At 41.3% G+C, this 21,625-nt stretch overlaps 1 protein-coding gene and 1 long non-coding RNA gene across 8 annotated transcripts in view; one reads left to right on the forward strand and one right to left on the reverse strand.

Annotated features, from left to right (window-relative positions):
* The window catches only part of ZC3H12B (zinc finger CCCH-type containing 12B), a 34,701-nt gene extending 14,507 nt beyond the window's left edge, over window positions 1-20,194 (reverse strand). For 5 of the 7 annotated variants that reach the window (XR_011004044.1, XR_011004042.1, XR_011004043.1 and 2 more), the window contains exons 1-5: window positions 19,856-20,194; window positions 3,365-4,130; window positions 1,496-1,635; window positions 537-771; window positions 343-449 (exon numbers count right to left, since the gene is read on the reverse strand). Coding sequence is in view for 3 of the 7 variants with exons in the window: in XM_068204675.1 (XP_068060776.1) it covers window positions 343-449; window positions 537-771; window positions 1,496-1,635; window positions 3,365-3,966 (1,084 nt within the window). In the remaining 4 variants the exon portion in view is untranslated. The remainder of the gene's footprint in view (window positions 1-342; window positions 450-536; window positions 772-1,495; window positions 1,636-3,364; window positions 4,131-19,855) is intronic. The other 2 variants (XM_068204676.1, XM_068204677.1) reach the window with 2 other exon arrangements.
* LOC137482408 (uncharacterized) lies at window positions 19,669-21,451 on the forward strand. Its single transcript, XR_011004046.1, has 2 exons — window positions 19,669-19,913; window positions 20,874-21,451. It is a non-coding gene; the product is annotated as an uncharacterized lncRNA (long non-coding RNA).
* The last annotated feature ends 174 nt before the right edge of the window (window positions 21,452-21,625 follow it).

A 21,625-nucleotide genomic window follows, 5' to 3' on the forward strand; every position in this document is an offset into this window, starting at 1 on the left:
ATTTTTTTTTCCTACTGGCTTATGATTTCAATCATGACAACATACACACAATGCTATAAAAACAAATCATCTTTAACACAGTTTTATTAATTACAAATCTCCTCCCTTGAATACAAACCAGAGTAAAATAGCAAAAAGCTGTATTATGCACAAGGTGTATCACGTAACCCTCAATTTTCTGCTACACTGTTTTTATAAATATGTGCACGAGGGGTATGAAAGCGGACACTGTGCTTGGATGCAACATGAAAAGTGGTACATTTTGTCTGGTAATGAGAAGGTGTTAATTGCTTGCTTCACCTACCTTTAAATGCAACAAATCAATCTGAATTGGGCACTTACCATAAGGACACGGTTGTTTCTTATGTTCAGGAATAACTGGCCTTTTTCTTAAGAAATTTTCAAGGCTTGGACCATGACGTCCTAAAGGATCATCTGGAGGCATAAATCTAAGGGAAAAGAAATGAAACATGACCAGTTTTTCCTGAGAATGCTGAATTAGCAAATTCATTTACTTTTGAAGAAAAAGCCCATACTTGTCATTCACAAAAGAATACATTAGCAGCCGCTCCTCGATGAACTTCTTCCATTCTGGTTTTTCATTTTGAAGATCCCGATAGTTATCATTTGACACAATGATGCCATCTGAGTCGAAAGCAAGTTTTACTATGAATCGATCATCATAGCACACTACTCTTCTTCCCTGAACTCTTCGAGATGGGGTGAAAACAAGAATTTTTTCTTTCTCCAATTTACGTAAGATTTCTTGATCTGTAAAATAATTTTAGTTGAGCAGCTTTTAAAAACATTTTAAAAGAAAGAAATGCAACCTTTGTATTATGAAAATTCTTGACTTTCTTGTCTAACAAAGTATCTTGCAATTATATTCATACACCATCTCATTATGATTAAAAAACACCTAGATGTGGGTTTTATTTCTGAGGTTTCAAAGCACTGAGTAAATATTCAATATTTGAACTTCATAACCACTCTGTAGCCATGTGCCTTTACTCAGTCTTCCTGAACATGTCAGGAACTCAGGTGTTACTGTATTACAATAGCCTTGTTAGTCTAGAGTAAAATGCAAAGTCTTCCCATAGGTAAAAACACGTGCTGCCTTTTCAGTGTTCAAGACAGCCCTACTAACTGAGTCCCTGGCCTGTTACTACTTGTTTCATGCTCACCCAGCAAATAAGACTCAGTTCCTGTATGCCAAACAACAACACTTGCAAATGGGAAAATTTCAACTACTGCTTCTCAAAAGTGTTGAAACCATCCAATAATGTTACAAAATCCACATCATTGTTAACACATGCAGATATTTAAATGCTTATTTCCTAACCAATGAAACTGTTGTGTTTTCAAACAAACAGTTGAGTGCAACATCATCATCACCACATATACAGTCCAGTACTGGACCCATCAGAAATATGACAATAAATGACAATTTTTTTTTTCTTTTTAACCGAGGCGTCGAAGAAAATCTTGATATTACCTGTAATTGGTGCATCAGGTCGAGACTGTTCTTTTCTCCATGCAGGTACAAACACAGTGATATCTTTATGTCCTTTTTCCAGAAACCAATCAACAGCTAGTTGAATTCCCCGGCAAGAAAATCCTTCTTTGTTCCCATGGCTGAAGAACATGCAAGTTTTAGAAACAGCAAGGACAAAAGTTACATTTGGTTTTGGTTTTTGTTGTGATGGTCTGGTTGTCTTTTTCTTCTAAAGCTGCCATGGTCAAAGGATATAAGGAAAACAAAGCCTGTAAATTTTTATTAGGCCTCCATACATAATTGGAAAAAGACAACTGTACAGAGCTATTCAGCTGTCAGATTACAGCAACCCTACTACTTAAAAAGTCTATAAGTGGTGAAATTTTACTATCCCCAGAGCAAAAGCAAGTAAACATGAAGTTTTTCAATTTTTTTTCATTTTATTAGCTGACCTAATGAAAAATATCACTTTCCCCGATAAACTGAGCTCACCTTAAGTAGCACCATAAAATGCTATCACAAAAAGAGGAATGAACAGTGCCGATTGCCATGGGTGATAAGTGCTTTTAAACATCTCTATTATTAAAATCTTTTCCTCAGATACTAAATGTTCTTCATTTTTATTAGAACTTTTTATAGGAAAGAAGTAATAGTGTCAGAGTTGTTTAAGTACCATCCCCATCAAAAATTTGTTTTCTGAATATCAAAGGAGTCTCTAAACCAGCACACAACTCCCTCATAAAAAAATCATACTTACTCAATGATAAACAAATCATTGGCTAGCTGAACTCTGTACTCTACAGACATGTTCAAAAGTGGCACAGGACAGGTATCTCTTGGGTTAGTGTTAGCCCAAGCAGCCAAATGTACATAGAATATCCTGAGTCAGAAAGGGCCAACAAGGACCATCGAAATCCAACCCCTGGCCCCATGCAGGACACCCCAAGAATCCCACCATGTGCCTGAGAGTGTTATGCAAGCATTTCTTGAACTCAGACAGGCTGGGTGCTGTGACCACTGCCCTGGGAGTCTGGTCCAGAGCTCAAACACCTTATGGGTAAAAAACCTTTTTCTAGTATCCAACCTAAACCTCCCCTGACTCCGCTTTGTGCCATTTTCTCAAGTTCTGTCACTGGTCACAAGAGTGAAGAGATTGGTACCTGCCCCTCTGCTTCCCCTTGTGAAGATGTTGGAAGACCACAGTGAGGTCTGACCTCGGTCTCCTCTTCTCCAGGCTGAACGAACCAAGTGACCTCAGCCACACCTCACAAGGCTTCCCCTCCAGACCCTCCCCCATCCTCGTGGCCCTCCTTTGGATGCCCAAAACTTCACTCAGTACTCGAGGTGCAGCAAGCAGTATAGCCGTGCTGGTCAGCAGGTTTAGCTCATGTGTTATCCTGTTCTGACACAGCTAAATTGCTTTGAATACTGAGCAGGCTCAATAATCATCAAGAGCTCAAATACCATGAATTCACTGCATTTCATTACCATCCACTGCATGTCACTTTAGAAAGAACCAAGTTTTCCTACCCTACTTAGTTACTGTTTTTTTATATCCAGAAACAATTTTCAGTATTGTTCAAGGACTTCAAAATACTAAACCCATCCACACAAAAGAACATTACAAATAGATTGCTTGAACAAAAGACTTGAGGCGAGAACTTGGATTTAAAATGAGGACAGGAGAACTGGAATATGGATTACATATAAAGGAGTAACAGCATAATTAAAAGCCTAGACCAAAGAGTCCATAAAATAGATGTATTATCAGTGTAATAGTCTACATGACTTAAAATGACTTTGCCATCAGTATTTTTTTAAATATTTTAGTGACTTATTATTTTCAAATATTGTGACAGGGACACCTACCTCATAGCGACATTACTTCCATCAATGACAATTGGCCTCAAGTTATCACTGTTATCCACCACTTCATCTTCCAGTGACAATTCAGGGCTTGCTATTTCCTTTGGACAAGGGCCTCTTGACACCAGAGTACCAGTGGTACTGCTGGCAGTGCTTTGTCCCTCTGATTCACTTTTGTTGCCAAGTCTCACAAGCTCTGCTAGAACATCATTGATGAGTGCATCTGCTCCCAACTTATTCAGTACAGCCTGGATCTGATCTCCTGCATACCCAAGCTTTAAAGCAAAATCCATTTTAGCTTGGTATTCCTTGTCCAAATTTGTTTTGCATTCATCTAGCTTCAAGTCTTGTGTGATACTGCTCTGTGAAAAACTTGGGCGATCCAGACATGGGGACCGGCAGAGCGGCCGATGCGGTTTGGTGGAAACCTCCTTTTCTCTCCACTGAGTACTGCCTCTGAAGTATGGTTGCTCAGGGTCACTTTCTGAGCTCGTCCATTCCTCAGATTCAGCACTGCATTCCCCTGCATCTTGTTCCACATTTCTGTCTTCTCTGGAGTGCCTCTTCTCCATTTTCAGCTTCCCTACCATAGACCAGGCCGTCATCACGTTCAGCTTCCAGCCAGAGCGCTCAGTTCTCTTTCATTTCCAAAGCCACCTGGAATTCATGCTCAATTGCATCATGTTGGCCAATTAAACGTTTACACAAGGCTGGAGCTAATTTGCCTTGCTTACTATATTCTGGCATAAGCAACACCAACATGAAGTTCCTTAAAAAAAAAAGAAAAAAATTAATAATTAGGTTTTGATCAATTCTGTAAAATATTCAACTACAATGATTTTGTTTACAAGTCAGTAGATATCCCCAGTCATTCAGATTTCTATGTAAACTGATTATAATAAAGCATATAATTATACTGTCTGTGTAATCACAAGTGAGACTCCCTTTCCCTCCCTCGGTTACTCTACCTACAAAAAAAGGACAATTCCCACACAATAAACATAGAACTGGAATGGATTATCTCAGTAATATTTAAAGATAATAAAACAGAAAAGGGTGAGCCACCATTTCCACTAGAAACATTTCTTCTATTGCAAGAACAGCCTGTCTACACTAGGAACAACTGTGCAGTGTTCCAGTATGCATAAAATTTAACACAAGCCATTTCAGCCTCTTTCAGTAAGGATTTATTATCAGATCCAACAAGTTTACCTAACAAAAGTACCTTCTGGAAAACAAAACAGACATTTAACAAAATAATATAAACCAAAAAAGAAAATAAAAGTATCACCAGTGTGCATAGAAGTCAAAGCTTATTCATTTTAAGTTTTCATATCCTTTTGGTTTTAGGTAATAAGATGCAGAAAATCACAGCACCTAATATACCGCTCACAGAATCATAGAACGGCCTCTTTGCCATTTCTGAGAGGCCATCCCTAATTCCTTTAGGACAATTTACACGTGTTTCCCTGCTGCTTCCACCAGAGTGCTGGTGTTTCTTGGTTCCTCTCTGACACTCAGAAGCACATCCCTCCCCCTGATGAATCTAGTTCAAAGCTCTGTTAGTAAGTCTTAGAAAGGTTTCTTTCTTGACTGTTTCCCTACATTAAATGGTGGGTTTCTGTTGCCCGTGGGAATATTTCAGAGAACAACAGGTCTAGAAAAGTGATAAAATCTGATAAGCAAAACCATAAAAATATCAAAGGATCTCTGAGACAGGTCCATAATGGCCTAACAACAACCAAACCTCCTAAAATTGTCTCAAAGTGAAACTCAGATTATTAACCTGCAAAACCTTTATACAGTAATATACCAAAATGTACACACATTCAGAGACAGCTGCTCAAAAGCCTAATTTCCTTAGGAAAATGCTAATCACTTGTACCTAAAAAAGAACCCCTAAAAGGTCAAGTTTTGAGTCGATCAACATTATGTTTTAATAAAGAATAACCGTACTTTTTCATATTTTTGTAAATTTGTGTTATATTTATATTTTGTCAGCCTGGAGAGAAGGAGGGTCAGGGGACACCTTATCACTCTCTACAACTGCCTGAAAGGAGGCTGTAGTAAGGTGGGGATCAGTCTTGTCTCCCAGGAAACCAGCAACAGGACCAGAGGAAATGGCCTCAAGATGTGCCAGGGCAGGTTTAGGTTGGAGTTCAAGAAGAATTTCTTCACAGAAAGGGTTGTCAAGAATTGGATTTGACTGTGCATGAGAGTCACCATGCTTGGAGGTGCTCAGAAAACAGCTGGATGTGGCACTCAGTGCTCTGGTCTATTTGACAAGGTGGGGAATGGTCTGAGGTTGGACTTGATCCTGGAGGTCTTTTTCCAATTAAAAAAAAATCTGTGATAGTCTAAGTCCTTTATGCCATATGAAATAAAAACACAGTTTCTTTCTGTTTGAATGGAAAGTCCAGTCTTGATTAGTTTGGTTTAAGTTAGATTTAAAAAACTGCTGTACTTTCATGCTATTTATTCAAAGAGTACCCCCCTTAAATACTTAAGTATAATTTTTACAGTATTCTCTATTTTCATTCCAAGTGACTTTTCTCTCACATAGCATTAATAGCAGTATATTTACAACCCAAATACTTGCCAACTTAGATGTATTAATAGCTTAACCTGGAATGGATTTTAATTAGGTCTTGTACATAACCTTGTACCTTGCCAAGGCTTAAAAAAAATATATATTAAAAAAATATAAAAGAAGGTTAAAATACAAGGTTATCAGCACACTGCACCCACAGCTTACAAAATATTGCCATGAAGGAGAACTCCACAATACATGTAGCAAGACTAATTTTTTTCAAATTATTGAGACTGTACTGCTTTGGCACTAGAAAAAGAACAGCATGATCCTGTTCATCTAAACTTTAAGAGCTCCATTCTTCTTTCCCAGCTGTCATCTCTCAAAGCACAATGTCACAAGAATTTGGCTTTTGTTAAACTTATCATCTTGAAAGCTCCCTTCTCTCCCCTGACCCTCACAACGCCTTTGATGCCTCCCCAGACTGCCCAAGCCATATGCAACCACAGGACAGTTTTCCCTTGCATCCCCGCTGAGTCCCAGCCTCCCTCTGTCTGTGAGATGGCCCAGGCAGCCCCAGGCTCAGGGTGGTGGGTGTCACCCCCACAGCACAGGGCTGGTGGCTCTCTGTGACAGCCCTCAGAGAAGCCTGTGCTGGCCCACCCTCTCTCTGTGTCACTGGAGGTCTAGTTCTGGCCATTGCAATCCCAAGCCCCTTTGTGGTTCTGAAGATGAGTTTTCATCACACGCTGTCTTGATTTATTACAAACATTTCAGGCAAGATGCCTGAAAATGGTCAGGCATTTATGTATTTATTACTACGTAATTTTTATTACTACGTATAGATAAATACCTGCATTTCTGCTACTTGAACTTCTTATGGTAATTTGTTACAAATCTTTCTTTACAATGTTTTCCATACAGGTGAATGAACTGTGACTGAGAAGACAGTCAAATTATATTCTAGCATCAAAATAAATAAGAGATGAGAAAAGGTTCAAACAGCAAAAGTTTGACATACACAAAAAATTATATTGCAGTTCTTAAATATAAAATGAAAAATTACATGAATATTATACACATTTCTCAAATATCATGTTGTGCCCAAACATTGTAATTTTAGCTTTATTTGAAAAAAGATTTAATAAAGTGCAAAATGCAAAACTACAATGTAAAGAACTCAACATCTGAAATAATGTACCCTTGTTATTGAGTTTAAAGCCTGTCTTGTTTCTAGTAACTGTACAGAGCATACATTTTATGCAGCGCCCTTAAATCTTCAAACTTCAGCTAAAGCTATATGTATTCAATTTCTTTCCTAACAATTACTTTATACCTTATTTTTTTTCACTGGCCAAATCACCACTAAATTTTTCTACAAAAAAGAGAAGTGATAGCTTACATGTAATATATATAATTTGTATACATACAGTCTGAAAGAAAATACATGCAAAACTAGAAAACTTCTTTTTAATAGAAGACTATTTGGTAGTTTGTATTTTCCATACCCAAATGAAAGCAAGTCCTGGTTATTAATATTCCTCCTTTTTCCCACTTTAAGTGACAAATTCTGTAATTCCTTTGATACATGTGAAAACAACCACCACAACTATAACCACATCTCCAAGATTACTTCCAGTCAGCAGGAACACATTTATGCAATTAATTCACTGGCATTTAGACTAAAAATAAAAAAAAAAAAACAAAAAAACAAACAAAAAAAACACCCCAGGAGCAACAAAGCAACAACAGAACAACAGCATAGTTTGTTTGTTTATTTGTTTTTCTACACTGTTCTTCTCAGAAACTCAAACGTCATCTTGCAGAGTACTGACAACAACAGAGAATTTCTTTCCTTTCTGATCTATATTATTTAGTAGTGGTAGTACAGTTGTACCTAGGGATCTCTATTAGCTCCAAGCCTAGTCTAACCATATTGTCCCTTGCACAGTGAACATACAATCTAGAATTATGATGACAAGCCAGAACATCAGAAAAACCACATGTAACAGTTTGGTACTGTTTGTCCAGACATCTTTAGAATGTAGTACTTTGTGGGCACACTAAGGGAGTTTATGGGGGGGGGAAAAACCCACTAATTATCAGTTAATAGAACTACCTTTGTGAATAATTTTCCACTTTGCTGTTTTCTTACTGCTTATAATGAATACTTTTAAAAGATAATATAGATGCACTAAGGAGTTACCACAGTGGGTTACTGCGAATACCACAGGTTACATTGGGATTTTTTAAAATCCTGTTACAACCAAACCCTGAACAAAAATTAAAAGCATAAATAATTTGAGTAGTGCTTGATTTTACTGATAACTACAAAACTGAGAAACAAGTCAGAAAATATTTTCAAAGATAGACTCAAACCTCGTTTCCCAGATTATGAACAGCAACATTTTCTCACTGAAATTTCAGAGTTTTTTTATTATCAGTTACATTCCCCCCAAAGACAGCCAAATATGAACACACACTTCAAGGAAAGAAAGCTCTTATGAATATCTAATTTAAAGCTATTACAACTCAGAAATACAGACAATGCAGCTTTAAAATTTTAATTCTCATGATGCTCGCTGCCAAGCAACCAACCAAGTTTCCCTCCTAAACACCTCTTTCAGGACAGTCACGAGCAACTAGTAGAACTGATAATGTGATTCAGAAAAAAGAGGCAGACAAAATCATGTCTATTTTGTTCATAAGGGGCCAAACTGAAAGCTTCTCTTCAACTTTGATGGTATTAAAACAGAAAGAAAATATCTGCACAGAAATAAAGTACTGTAATATAAATGAAAACACTTGAAAATTATTCAGCAATCACTATTCAAATGACTATTCAAATTTTGTATTTCTTAAACTGTTTCAATAAACCAAACTAAACCAAATAAACAACTTGACAATCATAACTAAACAATTGATCAGGCTGGCATGTGATGTATCTACAGCTGTGCCTTATCTGTAGACAGTGTACAAGCCTACTAACAGAAAAGTTGTCGGCTTCCTTGTTGCACACACACCAACTATTGTCTAAAATATTTAAACCCACGGAAACAATATAAATAAGTAGAGACAAAGAGAAGACTTTTAAAAATTGTTTTCAATAGCGTTCAGGGACGGTGCAATCAACAGGACCTCCAGCATTGTACTGTGCTACAGCACAGACCAGTGGTTACTCTAAAGACTCTAAAGCACTTCCCAAGTACATTTTTCTGAGCTTTAAGAACTTTCCCAACACATCACTAATTGCCATTTTAAAGGCATTGTGATTGGAGCCTTCAGTGCATATACACAAAACCCCAACAAACCAACCAGTACCAAAATGCATTGCACACATCTTCAGGAATGTGACAGAACAGTATTTGTTAGGCAGCAGTTATTGTCAGAGGACACAAACCAGGAGCAGCTCAAATGCAGAAATGGCCCTGGATTTTGGATTAGCCCTTGATTCTGAAAATCACATTTCTACGGTGCTTATGACAAAGGTAAGGCAGCTCAACATCAGTGATTTCATGGCATTGAAGACACAACTATCTTGTTGTAATCTTGTCTCAGGAGCAGCACAGATATTACGTGTAGCTGCCTGCAGCTTTGAATATTTTCTGATGTAGTGAACAATTTTATCTACTAAAAAAGTGCTCAAATCTGACAAAGTATATGAGTCACAAATAAAAACGGTAACTTTTTCTCATTCTAATTATACACTTAGGTGCTACACATCTGCTGGGACAGATTCACAGATGAAGAAAAGCAGAGAAATATTCTAAAATTAACATTTGGGTATTTCCGAATGGATTAAAAAATTGGAAGAGTTGTGCTGCATGTCATTATAGATGCCGTTTAGGTTTTGTCTTTTTTTCTATGTTCTCTGCATTCTTCACACATATATTTGTAGCTCTGTAGTCTATTGCATTAGTGACTAGTTTTCCCAGTACTTTTCCATGGCCTTTCCTTAAGCAGAAAGACAAAACAAATTCCAGAGCTCCAAGCCCCTGGAGGTACAAGGCTCCAATACTACCTTGGTTCTTCCTGGGAACCAAGGTGAGAACAACTCTTTGGGATACATTCTCACGGACAAAATACAGCCAGTGCTGAAGGGGGGCTCCAGAGAAGGGGCTTGACCTGGGGGGGGAATTGCACCACCACTTGTCTTCCTAATCAGTGCTTTTTATCAATTATGCTAATTTTCTAAAACCTAGAAAAATGTACTCACTCCTGGGGGGGTGGGCTTTTGTGGACATCTTTCCATAACTGCCTCTGAAGGCCTTCAAATAAAGATACCCTTTTATATTACCTCCTTACTAAAATTATCTCGAGTTTCATTTCCAGGTTGGGCAAAAGGCAACAGTTATTCTGGCACACCTAGATGGGACAGGAGAACCTGGTACCCTTCCTCTGGACACAGAACATCCTACAGGGAATTCTTTCCTGCCGGCAATATTGAGAATTCCATTCAGCGGCCTGAGGTTGATACACCATGGCTCCAAGATCCCGCAGGAGGTAATATAAAGGTATTTTATATCTTTTTGTTGTGTACTATGCAGCTCGTATCTGTGTGTATATTGTGTATCTGTTTAAGGTCAGTAATTGCTTGCAATCCCGGGACAACCCAGCATGGTGGTGGGGGAATTTCCTTTTGGAGTGGTTTCTAAAAGTCTTTTTTTCCTTTCGCCGCTCCTCCAACCTGCCCCAGATCGGCTGGGGGGCAGGGGGGGAGGCGGGGCGTGTGTGTCTGCGAGTGTGTGCGCGTTTGCCACTGGCTGAGATTGTTCATTGGTGGAGAAAAGCAAATTGCAATGCAAAGTTTATTTCCTGTTTAACACGCGCGGGTTTTGAACTGAGAACTGGCCTGGGCACGGAGCGGCCGGGAGAAGCCTGGCCTGCTCCTTGGTGGGAGGGAAGGGCCCCTGCTTCCGACAGGTTAGCAGGACGAGGGAGAGAGATCCCCACTTCTGACAGGTTAGCAGGACGAGGGGGAGAGATCCCCACTTCTGACAGGTTAGCAGGACGAGGGGGAGAGATCCCCACTTCTGACAGGTTAGCAGGAGAAGGGGGAGAGATCCCCGCTTCCGACAAGGACAGCAGAAGGAGGGGGAGAGATCCCCACTTCCGACAGGTTAGCGGGAGGCGGAGAAGGAGGCCCCACTTCCTATGTTCCATGCGGGAAGTTTTTTCCAGGCTTTTAGGGCAGGGCGGCTCCCGGGACGGCTCCGTGGCGGACGGAGGAGAACAGCCTCTCTGACTATAGCCGAGGTGACTCCAGACATTGCCCCGGTAACGCCCAGGAGATGGGGCGGGGGAGCAGTCCCGGCAAGCGGCCCGGGGCCGCTGCTATGCCGCTTCCCCCCTGCCCGGTGTGGGGGGCCGCCGCTGCGCAGCCACGGCCCGGCTCGCCCCCCGGCCCTGGGAGCCGGGAGTGTGAAATCCGCGGGCGGGAGCCTCACCCCCCTGGGCCGCACCGAGTCGGGGTGAAAAGGCAGAGTTGAGTCCCTCAAGGAAGCTAATGTCACCTTTCTAGGCAGGAATGACTCTATCGCAGTTTCCACAAGAACGAGTTTTGTTTTAGAGAGACCCGAGGGCCGCTGTGAGCGGCGGCACGGCCCGAGCGGGGCGCGCCGGGGCTGTCCCCGGGCGGGTGCGCCCGCACTGCGCGGCTGTCCCTGGGCCGTGCAGGGGGCAGCTGTGCTGTTAGGCGCCCAAAAGGGAAACACCGAGTCCAAAGAAAAAGAAGTTGTTTTTCAGGCTCCCTTAAACCAGGCTATAAGTAAGCAGAGTCCTGTGTTAACAAATACCTTAGAATGGAAACTGAGCCAAGATACTGTAAAGGGCTGTTAGTGCTAGAGGTGTAAGAGAAATGAGACCTTTCTTCCAACCTTTGGAATAAAGATTAGAAAAACGCTGGATGATTTATCAGTTTCTATTTGCCAAAGGAATACTTTAAGATGCTTAAAATGAATACATGTTCAAATAGTTCTTGTACTTTTTAATCTAATAAATTAGACGTAGTCTAAAGAAAGATCTGAGCACAGATCCACAGTTCACTTTAAATATTTAGAGACATGTATAGTAGCATTCACAGAATATGTGCTAAGTCAAGCAGCATTTTTAACAGAAGTGTTAAAATGGCAGATCAGGCTTTTCAGTCCCTTGATAATTAGAGCCATATAAATGACAGCATTTTGATTCAGTTTAATGGATTTTTTTTTTCTTATCTTACTATGCAATGTCAGTCTCAACACATTCCTGGGAAGTCTCAACACTGTCATTTTGATGAACACAGAAACCTTAAATTTACACAAATCAAAGGCCTAATACTGTATAGTGTTTTAGCAAGTGAAACTCAGTACAATGTCAAGAAAAAATATTTTACTTTTTCTATTTATTATGGCTTCTCTGAAATAAAACACTAATTAAATCTAAAGTACTAGCTGTTTACACCAGCAGTGAACACCTTGTCCTTAAATTTACTATTGAAACAGCAATTGAAAAATAGCCTGCCAGCTATGGTAAGTAATAAATTTTATTTAGGATCTTCCTCTTTTCTGAGTCAATCCAGATAAAGAATTTTACAAGAAAAACAAATTTGCCATTTCTGTTTCTCCATCTGTCTCTCTCCCTCCCTTAACCATCTTTGGAGAAGAACAATAAGGAATGTGACTTAGCACTCTTCTGTTACAGAGGCAAAGGACAAAGGAAGATTTTTCAGTGTTGACTCACCAGTTAAGATAAATGTAATTGTTACCAGCACCCAACCCTGAAGGGGATGTTCTTCCTTGACAAATGCTGATGGAACACTTGTAATAGTAGGAAAAGTTAGTTGTGCAGAGAGGGCTGAATTTCAGGAATTCATACACCAGAAAATATAGAACTGGAAATTACTTTAGAAATACCATGAAGCTTTACCTTTCTGATCTACAATCTATATTGTAGTTCTTGTCTACACTGAACAGTGATGGATAAAACCCGCCCTATGCACACACAAATAAATACAGATAGATATACCCATATATACATGTAAATTCTAATTCTGTCAGTGTATCACTCTATACATTTCATGGATCAGTTCAGGAAAGTGAAACAGAGCTCTTCCTTCCCAAATGCTGCAAACACTCAAAAGTTTGATAGTTCTCCTTCCTCATCAAGCTCTAGTCCACTCTTCCTGAAATCCTTTTACCACAGCTGGCTCAGTTTAAGAAAGTTATGAATGCTTTGAGAACTATGGAAATGCAGGGCGCTGCCAATGATGTAGAGTAATGCCCTGAGTTAGCAGATCAAACATTTTCAAACATCATAAGAATATCATTGAGTAGGTATGAAAAACAAGATTCGTGAAATCATGCCATGGACTCTTCACCAAAACACCTAATTAATTGGAACCTACTTGTTCATGACTCTCCCTAGAGTATGAAGAAGCTAAAGGGCTCATCATGACAGTTGGAAAAGGGATTGGGTGGGAAGTTTTTAAGGGAGAAATTTGTTTCTTAAACACAGATCGAGTTTACAGCACAACTCAAAAAAAAAAAACCCTGCACCTATGGATAGGGGAACAGCATCCTTCAATACTAAGGCAAGAAAGAACCATCATGACAGACAAAAATATATAAGCATTGTCATACAAGAATGTAATTGTGCAAGTACCACCCTAAGGTCCTACGTTTCTCACTTTCCTTTTCAGCACTGCTGAATGCAAGTTATTGGTGTTTGGCTGGATTACTGAACAGGAATCAGGGAGTGACAGTATCCTTCAGCAATGACAAGATTCAGCTGGATTAGATTCAAGAGCCAGTCCTTACTTCCCAGACTGTGAAAAGTAAGGAGCACAACTCTGCTTTTTAATGGTCTTTTTATTTCAGGAAAATTAGATTAAATACTGCATTTCTAGTGATCACAACTTAAAAAAATCCAACCCAACAACCTTAAGGAGAACATCCCGTATTTGCAACTGAGTTGCCACACGTTTCAAATTTAGATTTTTTTTTTTCTTTTGGCTGACCTTGATGAAAAGTTCCTCATTCAGCCTAACAGAAATTGTACTGAGTTACTATGTTACTATACTCAACCTCCCAATAACACGCAAGAAACTAAATAGAAAAGCAGAGCACTTGGCTGCATCAGAAGAAAACCTCAAAGAAGATTCTCAGAACTTCATTTTACTTTTCTGCTCAACCTGTAGATTTGTACATCGCAAACACTAGGTGTTTGCCCTGCAAGATTGATAAAAGTATAACTAAACATTTGTGGCACCTTTTATGAGGCGTTCAGAAATTAACCTAGAGACCTTTTTGAAAATGCCAGGAACAGAAAAACATAAACCTACCAAGAGACACCAGGGGAATGAGAACAAGTGTTTTGATTAGCTATAAGTTGGAGAAACCATGGATATTTCTGAAAACCCAAAATAATATATTTTAAATACTAGGATCATAGTAGATTTGGAACATTAAATAAAACAATGTTTTCTTTGCTGTGCAAATATGTGATTAATCATTCGGCCCAAATCTACAGCTTTTACCAAATCTAAACTTGCCAAGAAGTCATTTTGTTTTCATGACTACATGATTTAACTCAAACCACATGACAAAAACAACACCATAGAATAGAGAACTTGGTAGAAAAGCATCCATTTTTACAGCACTCTTAGCATATTGTGGAGTTTTGTTAAACTGAAAATTGTTCTAAAAAACTACAGCAACACTTCAGTGTTTGAGGTACTTCAAATTTACTTCAGGAAATACTTTCAGTGATCACTGATATAAGTATTGGACTATAAATAAAAGCAAGCTGTGTCTAGCATATCACATAGAGAACTTGAAATCACTTGTGAAAGAGTCAACAGGAGAAGTTCAGTTGGATATTAGGAAGAAGTTCTTCCCTCTGAGGGTGGTTGGGCACTGGAACAGGCTTCCAGTGCAGTGGGCATGGTGCCAAGCCTCAGGGCTCAAGGAGCCTTCAGACCATGCTCACAGGCACATGGTGGGATTCTTGGGGTGAAGGGCCAGGAGCTGGACTTTGATGATCCTTGTAGCTCTCTTCTAACTCAGTATATTCTATAATTCTGTGAACTACAAATCAAGTGTAAACTGAAGAGAAATGCAGAAGTGGTATAAAATGTAAGCACCTTGCCTCAAATTTCATTAACTTTGTCATACTCATAAGTATGAATTCAAAGGGACAGGATGGACACAGCTGGAATTCTAAACAGAGGAAGCAGCATTTTAGTTCTTTCTTAAATTACGTGATTCCTGTTTGGAGTTAACCCAACCTAGAAAGAACAGGAAGTGCTGAGCACAAGACAAGTATAAAGTACAGGCCTTCTGAAGGGAAGAAAATGGAGTATTTCTATTGCATTAGGTATTTAATAATTATTTCCTAAGACAGGAAAAAAAAGGTAATAATTATACAGTAAACACACATTTTAAAACAGGTGTTCTAACAGTTATATATAGTACCTTTTTCCCACCAGTCTTCCCTTTCTATATAATCTTAATAATCTTAAGGAACTACAGCTAGCATTATTGCTACTCAAAAGATCTGTTGTCTCTACTAAGGCAATATTTACACTTCAGTTGACAACATTACATAAAATAAGAGCAGACATGTAACTCCTAAATCTTATTTGTGGGCAGCTCCTTTAAACTGAGATGATTTATTTGGATCTATGACCAAAGGAATACATTAGTTCTCCTAATCCACATTCTGATAGGAGGCCATTTGGTACTACCTACTCTGCAGATATAAATGACTCATTAATGCTCTGTGAAGGGGGAAAAAAGTTGTGATTGCAGCTAAGTCAAAGACACATCAAGGATGTGATGCATCTTATCACCTTAATTTACATCAATTCAATTTGTAATTGAATATTTAGAATACTATTCTGGCAGACTAAACCAAATGTTCCTTTAACCAAAATTCTCACCCAAAAGCAATCTCTGAGAAACCTGAAAAACAAAGGGAATTGTTTCTAAAGACCTCAGTATACTGGATGGACTATCACATCCTATGCCACCCAACAAGAGGCAGGATGGACTCACCTGTTAGGACAGAAGCTTTCTGATAAACTGAAACAATCACTTTAGAAACTACCAAAAAAAAAAAAAGTCTGAAGCAGAGAAAGACATCTCACTCAGTAAGTATCAAACCGTACCTTTATGGAAAGCAGCAAGAGGAGCTTGAAGGCATCTTGTGACTTTATATTTTCACTCATTACCTTGCTTTTGCAAAAATAAAGTCAGTACATGGCTAAATAAGTCTACAATCATCATGGTGTTGGACTAAGTGATCTCCTGAAGGAAGCCCAATGTAAACTAATTCTTTTATGCTAAGATTCCTTTATTCATATAATGGCAACACTGCTCATTTCCAAGGTGAAGAAGCTGGAAAGTCATCATCAAGAAGACAAGACAAAAAGCCTACCACTCTGCTTTTGAAAATGGCAAATCCCTATGCTCCAGCAACTTCATCAGTCCCTTTCTAAAGGGAGATCTACCTATGGACAAGACCTGAGGGAGGAAGGTTTTCTGGTGTGATGGATGATTTTGTTTTAGGGGGTGGAGCTTTTGTTTGTATTTTAAATCAATGTATTTAAACCTAGAAATCAGAAAAGGGAGAGACTTGGCAAAGAGATGGAAACTAGTATTTGATCTTACAAAAAAAAAGAAAAAGTATCACGTCAGGGGGGCAATTGCATGTGGTTTTAGGTTGAAATTGTCAGACTTAGTTTTGACTCTATGTGATTTGGCTGAGGTGTCTGTGGGCTCAGTAAAGGAGTGCATACTTCTTGTGGATATCCTCACTAAACATACGAGTCTAAACCTTTGGCTTTAACCAAGTGTTGATACTTTGCCCCTGTTACAGCATTCAATTCAAACTAGAAGTTGTGTCAGCTAATGAGAACAGATATTAATCTTGATGAGGGTCTCTCTCCAGATGGAACAAATGCAGAAAGGGGCTCTTAAATTCTGACTGTGTAACAAACAAGCACCTTGGCCTATGCTGGGATTTGTAAAACGCTTTAGTTCTACTGCACAATGACTTCCTAATGAAATTCTAGAAGAGACCTACAACAAATGATGTAAAGCCTAGGTTTTATTTTGACATGGTGAATCAATCTGCTTTCTAGCAAGCCATGTCAAAAATAACCCATGAAAGAAAATTAAATACAATAGCTACAAGTCAAAGATACTTAGCTGAAGTACTTATTTAAATATAGAACATATATATTTGAATCAAAATTGCCAGCTAATGAAGATTTTTTTCTTATTATGGCCTCATGAATAAATTGGTCACCTCAGAAGAATGAAACTACATCTCAGGAGATGTTATACTGCTTAGCTATGCACTTGCAAATGTGTTTCCTAACTCTGAAATATATCTAATGCAATTCTACGTATCATGGCACCAGACAGCCTGGATCTGTAAAGGTGGTCATGGTATTCTTATTTCCAGATGAATTATCTGTGATACCATGAACATATCATAAAAAAATACAACTTATCAACAAAAAGGGACAGTTCACAGGAAACTAAAAACACCCCACATTAACAGATGGTAAAGCATTTTTTAAATACCACTATTATGGCTCAAACAAGCTTTTCATTTACAATGTATAAAAAATAGCCTTTTACAATAAAATTACACACACACAAAAAAAGTTGATATATTGAAAAGTATATAGTTGTCCAGCCATCAAAATATGGCTCTTCAACACCCTATATGCCTAGCAGATTCCATGATGCAAACGAGGACAGCATTCTCAGGTATGTGTAGCATTACAGCCATTTGGGTCTTTTAATTTTTTTTTTGCATCATGAGATGGACAAATCAATATATCAAACCAATTTCCAACGTGGCAACACCTGGGAACTTCTTCCAAATGTATACACTGCTTTTCTTCATCTTTCCAAGCCCTACTTTCATAACTGAACTTAGATGCTACCTTCCTTATTCCCAAAAAGCCCCAGTGCTTCTGCTCTTGATTCTAACAGTAAAAAAGTGCAAGTGATAGAAGCAATTTGTTTTACTTCTATTATTCACAGATTTATAGTAGAATTATAAGTGTTCAACAAAATAACATTTCAGTTGCAAACTGTACAGTGGCTAGGAAAGCCAAAACCAGCAGATTTCAGCAATGGAATAATTTGTCTACAATGGAATAATTGGAAAAGGCTTCCAGAAAGATCAAAGAACAGAAAGCCAGAACTTACCTAATTTACAGCTGTAGACAGTAAGAATTTACTTTCTTACTAGTTCATCAGCATATAAAGTGTAATTGGTATTCCTTCATCCATCTTAACCCTTTTTCTTTCCAAATAGTGAGTTTGGGTTAGGTTTAGATTTAGTAGTTAGGTTTTCTTTTTTTAATTGCAATCATTTAAATGAAACTGACTGAGGAATCTTTATGGATTTCTTCTATTAAAACTTGCTAAACATTAGATTATTATAGAAGGCAAACAGATCCAGAAAATGTCAACAGTGACAGGACTGATACACAGAAAACATGCGACATTGGAGAAGAAATTACATATTCCAAAGGCAGCTAAATTACTCTATATTTGAAGATGACCTTGAAATTCCCACTAACCCATTTTTCCATTAAGAAGCAAAAATAATTGTATCAGCGGCACTAGCCAAATTTGTGAAATATACCTTCCAGTCCTACATACCACAGTTCAGTCACAAAATTTGGCAAGCAAAAGATATATCTGATTAACAAAGGATCCTTCCCATATGAAAAAGACTACTTGACAGGCTCTTCTATTTCAATAAACAAACATCCCAAGCATAAGAAATCAGATGGACCTGGAATGCTGCATATTCCCAAGCACTCAGAACTACAGATCTGCATAATGGAAGTTCATAAATGACCAACATTTTAATATGCCTCCTATTCTTACTTCCCATTTATGGAAACACATGCTAATCACTGCAACACATTGCAAGACTAAAACAAAAAAGTAAAGCAGTATCAGACGTATCTCAATAAACCCAAATAATTTAGATTCACGTCTATCAGAAGACGCAATATAGCTTTTGCTTCAATTTTACTGTTTTGCTAGCTTGTGAAGTAAACGCCTCCTGTGAAATACAAATTCCAAATGATTTAATGACAATTAGAAAAGCAGACAGACATGAAAAATAACATTTTCAAATGAACCGATCAAAAAAGTATCTCAAACCTCAAGCATACTGCATGAGTGAGCAGTTCCTTATTCACAGTTGCATTATAAAGCAAAATGGAAGGATGCAAGTTGCAATCATCAGGTATCCTCCTCAAAAGTAATTTCCTTATTTCACCACCTTTCTTCGTTAATGCAAGTTTCTTGCATTGTTCTTTTGTTCAGACACTGAACACCTTCTTAAAGAGCGTGCTACCGCAGCCTTTGCAATCTCTCCGTGAAGCTTTCAATTAGCGAATGACGGAGAATCTCCCGGCTCCGTACCCCACTGCCCAGGCCGCTTCAGCTGCGCTGCCACAGCAGCCCGCGGGCTCTGAGCACGCTCCCGCAGCCGGTGCGAGGACGCTGCGATGGGGCCCCGCGAAGGCCTCGCGTCCCCTCGCCCAGCATGCGGCTACCGCGGGGCAGGCGGCAGCAGCCAAGGGCAGCGGCCCGGCAGCGGAGAGGGACGCGCCAGACCAGGCGGCCGCCGCTCCCGCTGCGCGAAGGGCGGCGGGGGGACCCCCGGGCCAGCGGCGGGAGCACGCCCGGGCCAGCGGCGGGAGCACGCCCGGGCCAGCGGCGCTCCCCGCGCCGTCCCCGGTAGCGGAGCGCGGTCGGACGGCGGCCCAAGGCCGCGCCGCGGCTGCCGCCGGGCCCGGACCGCGCCCGACGAGCGGCAGGGGGCGCCCCGCAGCCCCGCTCCCCCCGCCGCGCGGACCCCGGGGGAGGGGAGTGCTCCGCCGGGCTCCGCCGCTCCCCCGCTCCGAGCCGCCCTCGGCACCCCCTCCCCGGCCGGGGCCTCACCCGCTGCTGTCGCTACGGACACCCTCCGCGGCTCCCTGCGGGATCTGGCGGCGAAGAGGTGAAGGACGGCGGGGCTCGGCGCGGCCGCGGCACGGGCCCCACTCCGGCCGCTCCCGCCGCATGGAGGGGGAAGGGCTGGCCGGAGCAAGGGGAGATGAGGGGGCGCGGAGGAGCAGAGCCAGGACGGGACGGGATGGGGAGGGATGGGGGAAGTGCGGGCGCGGAGTTCAGCGCCGACGGGAGCGCGGGGGCCGCTGCCGCCGCCTCATCGCCGCCCGCGCCGCACCGGGCCCGCGCCGCCGCCGCCCGGCCGCCGTCGCCCGGCAACGCGCGCGCCCCCGCTGCCGCAGGCGCGCAGCTGCGCGCGGCACCCCGCGCGCTCCCGACGCCGGCGCACGCGCAGGCTCGCGCGCGGCGGCGCGCGCCGGCCTTCCCTCCCCCTCACGACGGGAGGGGGCGCTACAGGCGGGAACGGGAACGGGGACCGGGAACGGGAACGGGAACGGGAACGGGGACCGGGAACGGGAACGGGGACCGGGAACGGGAGCGGGGACCGGGAACGGGGACCGGGAACGGGAACGGGGACCGGGAACGGGAGCGGGGACCGGGAACGGGAACGGGAACGGGGACCGGGGACCGGGGAACGGGACCGGGGAACGGGAACGGGAACGGGACCGGGGAACGGAAACGGGAACGGGGACCGGGGAACGGGAACGGGGACCGGGAACGGGGAAGGGGAACGGGGATGGGAAACGGGGAAGGGGAACCGGGAATGGGAACGGGGAACGGGAACGGGAACGGGGAACGGGGACCGGCACCGGCTGACCGCTGGGGAGTGCCGAACCGCGAGCCAGGAGGTGGCTGTACGGTCGGGCTCGGCAAGAGAATGGGAAAAGGGAGACTGTTTCCCGTGGCGTTGTCCCCCGGGACATCCGAGCCCCTCGCTGAATCCGCAGGCGGAGGCCTAGGGAGCACGGATGGGCGCCAGGCGGTTTATTACGATACTGTGTTTTCCCAGTTTTGCAGGTCACGGGGTTGGAGGATGAAATAAAGGAATGACCAAATGCAGGTATATTTGGGCGTACCTTTGCGATGGGCCAAGATTAACATATGCGGGCACTTAAACCTTTACCTAGGTAGGATGCTCCGACACAGGTTTAATACAATTTGCAAATGCTTTAGGCTTTGCGTAAAACGTTGATAATTAAGGAGTAGACGCTTTGAAGATCTCAGGGCTAGCACGTAGTTGCTTCTATCAGTTTCAGTGTTGCTGTACCTTCAGCTTCCCAAAGCATTCTGGAACCAATACCAGCTTTCCCTTAGCATAGGAAATGGCCAGTGCAATTGGGGTGACCCACTCTCAGGAAAAAATCTGGCAAATGTGAAGAGTATGTTTTGAAAGCTCAAAACCCCAATGGGATACAGAAAGAATCTATTTCCATTTAAGAAACTCAGTAATTTAAAGCAAACTTCATCACTTGGGATGCACCACTTTGACTAATCCATTTTCTGATATTTAGGTTTTACAGTATTGCTGCACATTCTGCTTATGGTGGTGACTTGTACCTAATCCAGCAGAATATTAACCCAAGTTCAGTTCTGTTGTGTGTTTTACTGGGGGCTCTTCTCCACTAGTCTTTAATCTCTAATGTTTCTATAAATTGTATTTATTCCATAAAACATGTTGCACTTTTTAAAAATGCAGTTAAAATATTAATATTTAATAGTTCAGTTATAAGGGCCCTACATTGCATCACTACATCCAGACTT

This window comes from Anomalospiza imberbis, chromosome 14 (genome assembly GCF_031753505.1).
Source record: "Anomalospiza imberbis isolate Cuckoo-Finch-1a 21T00152 chromosome 14, ASM3175350v1, whole genome shotgun sequence".
Classification (NCBI taxonomy): Eukaryota; Metazoa; Chordata; class Aves; order Passeriformes; family Viduidae; genus Anomalospiza; species Anomalospiza imberbis.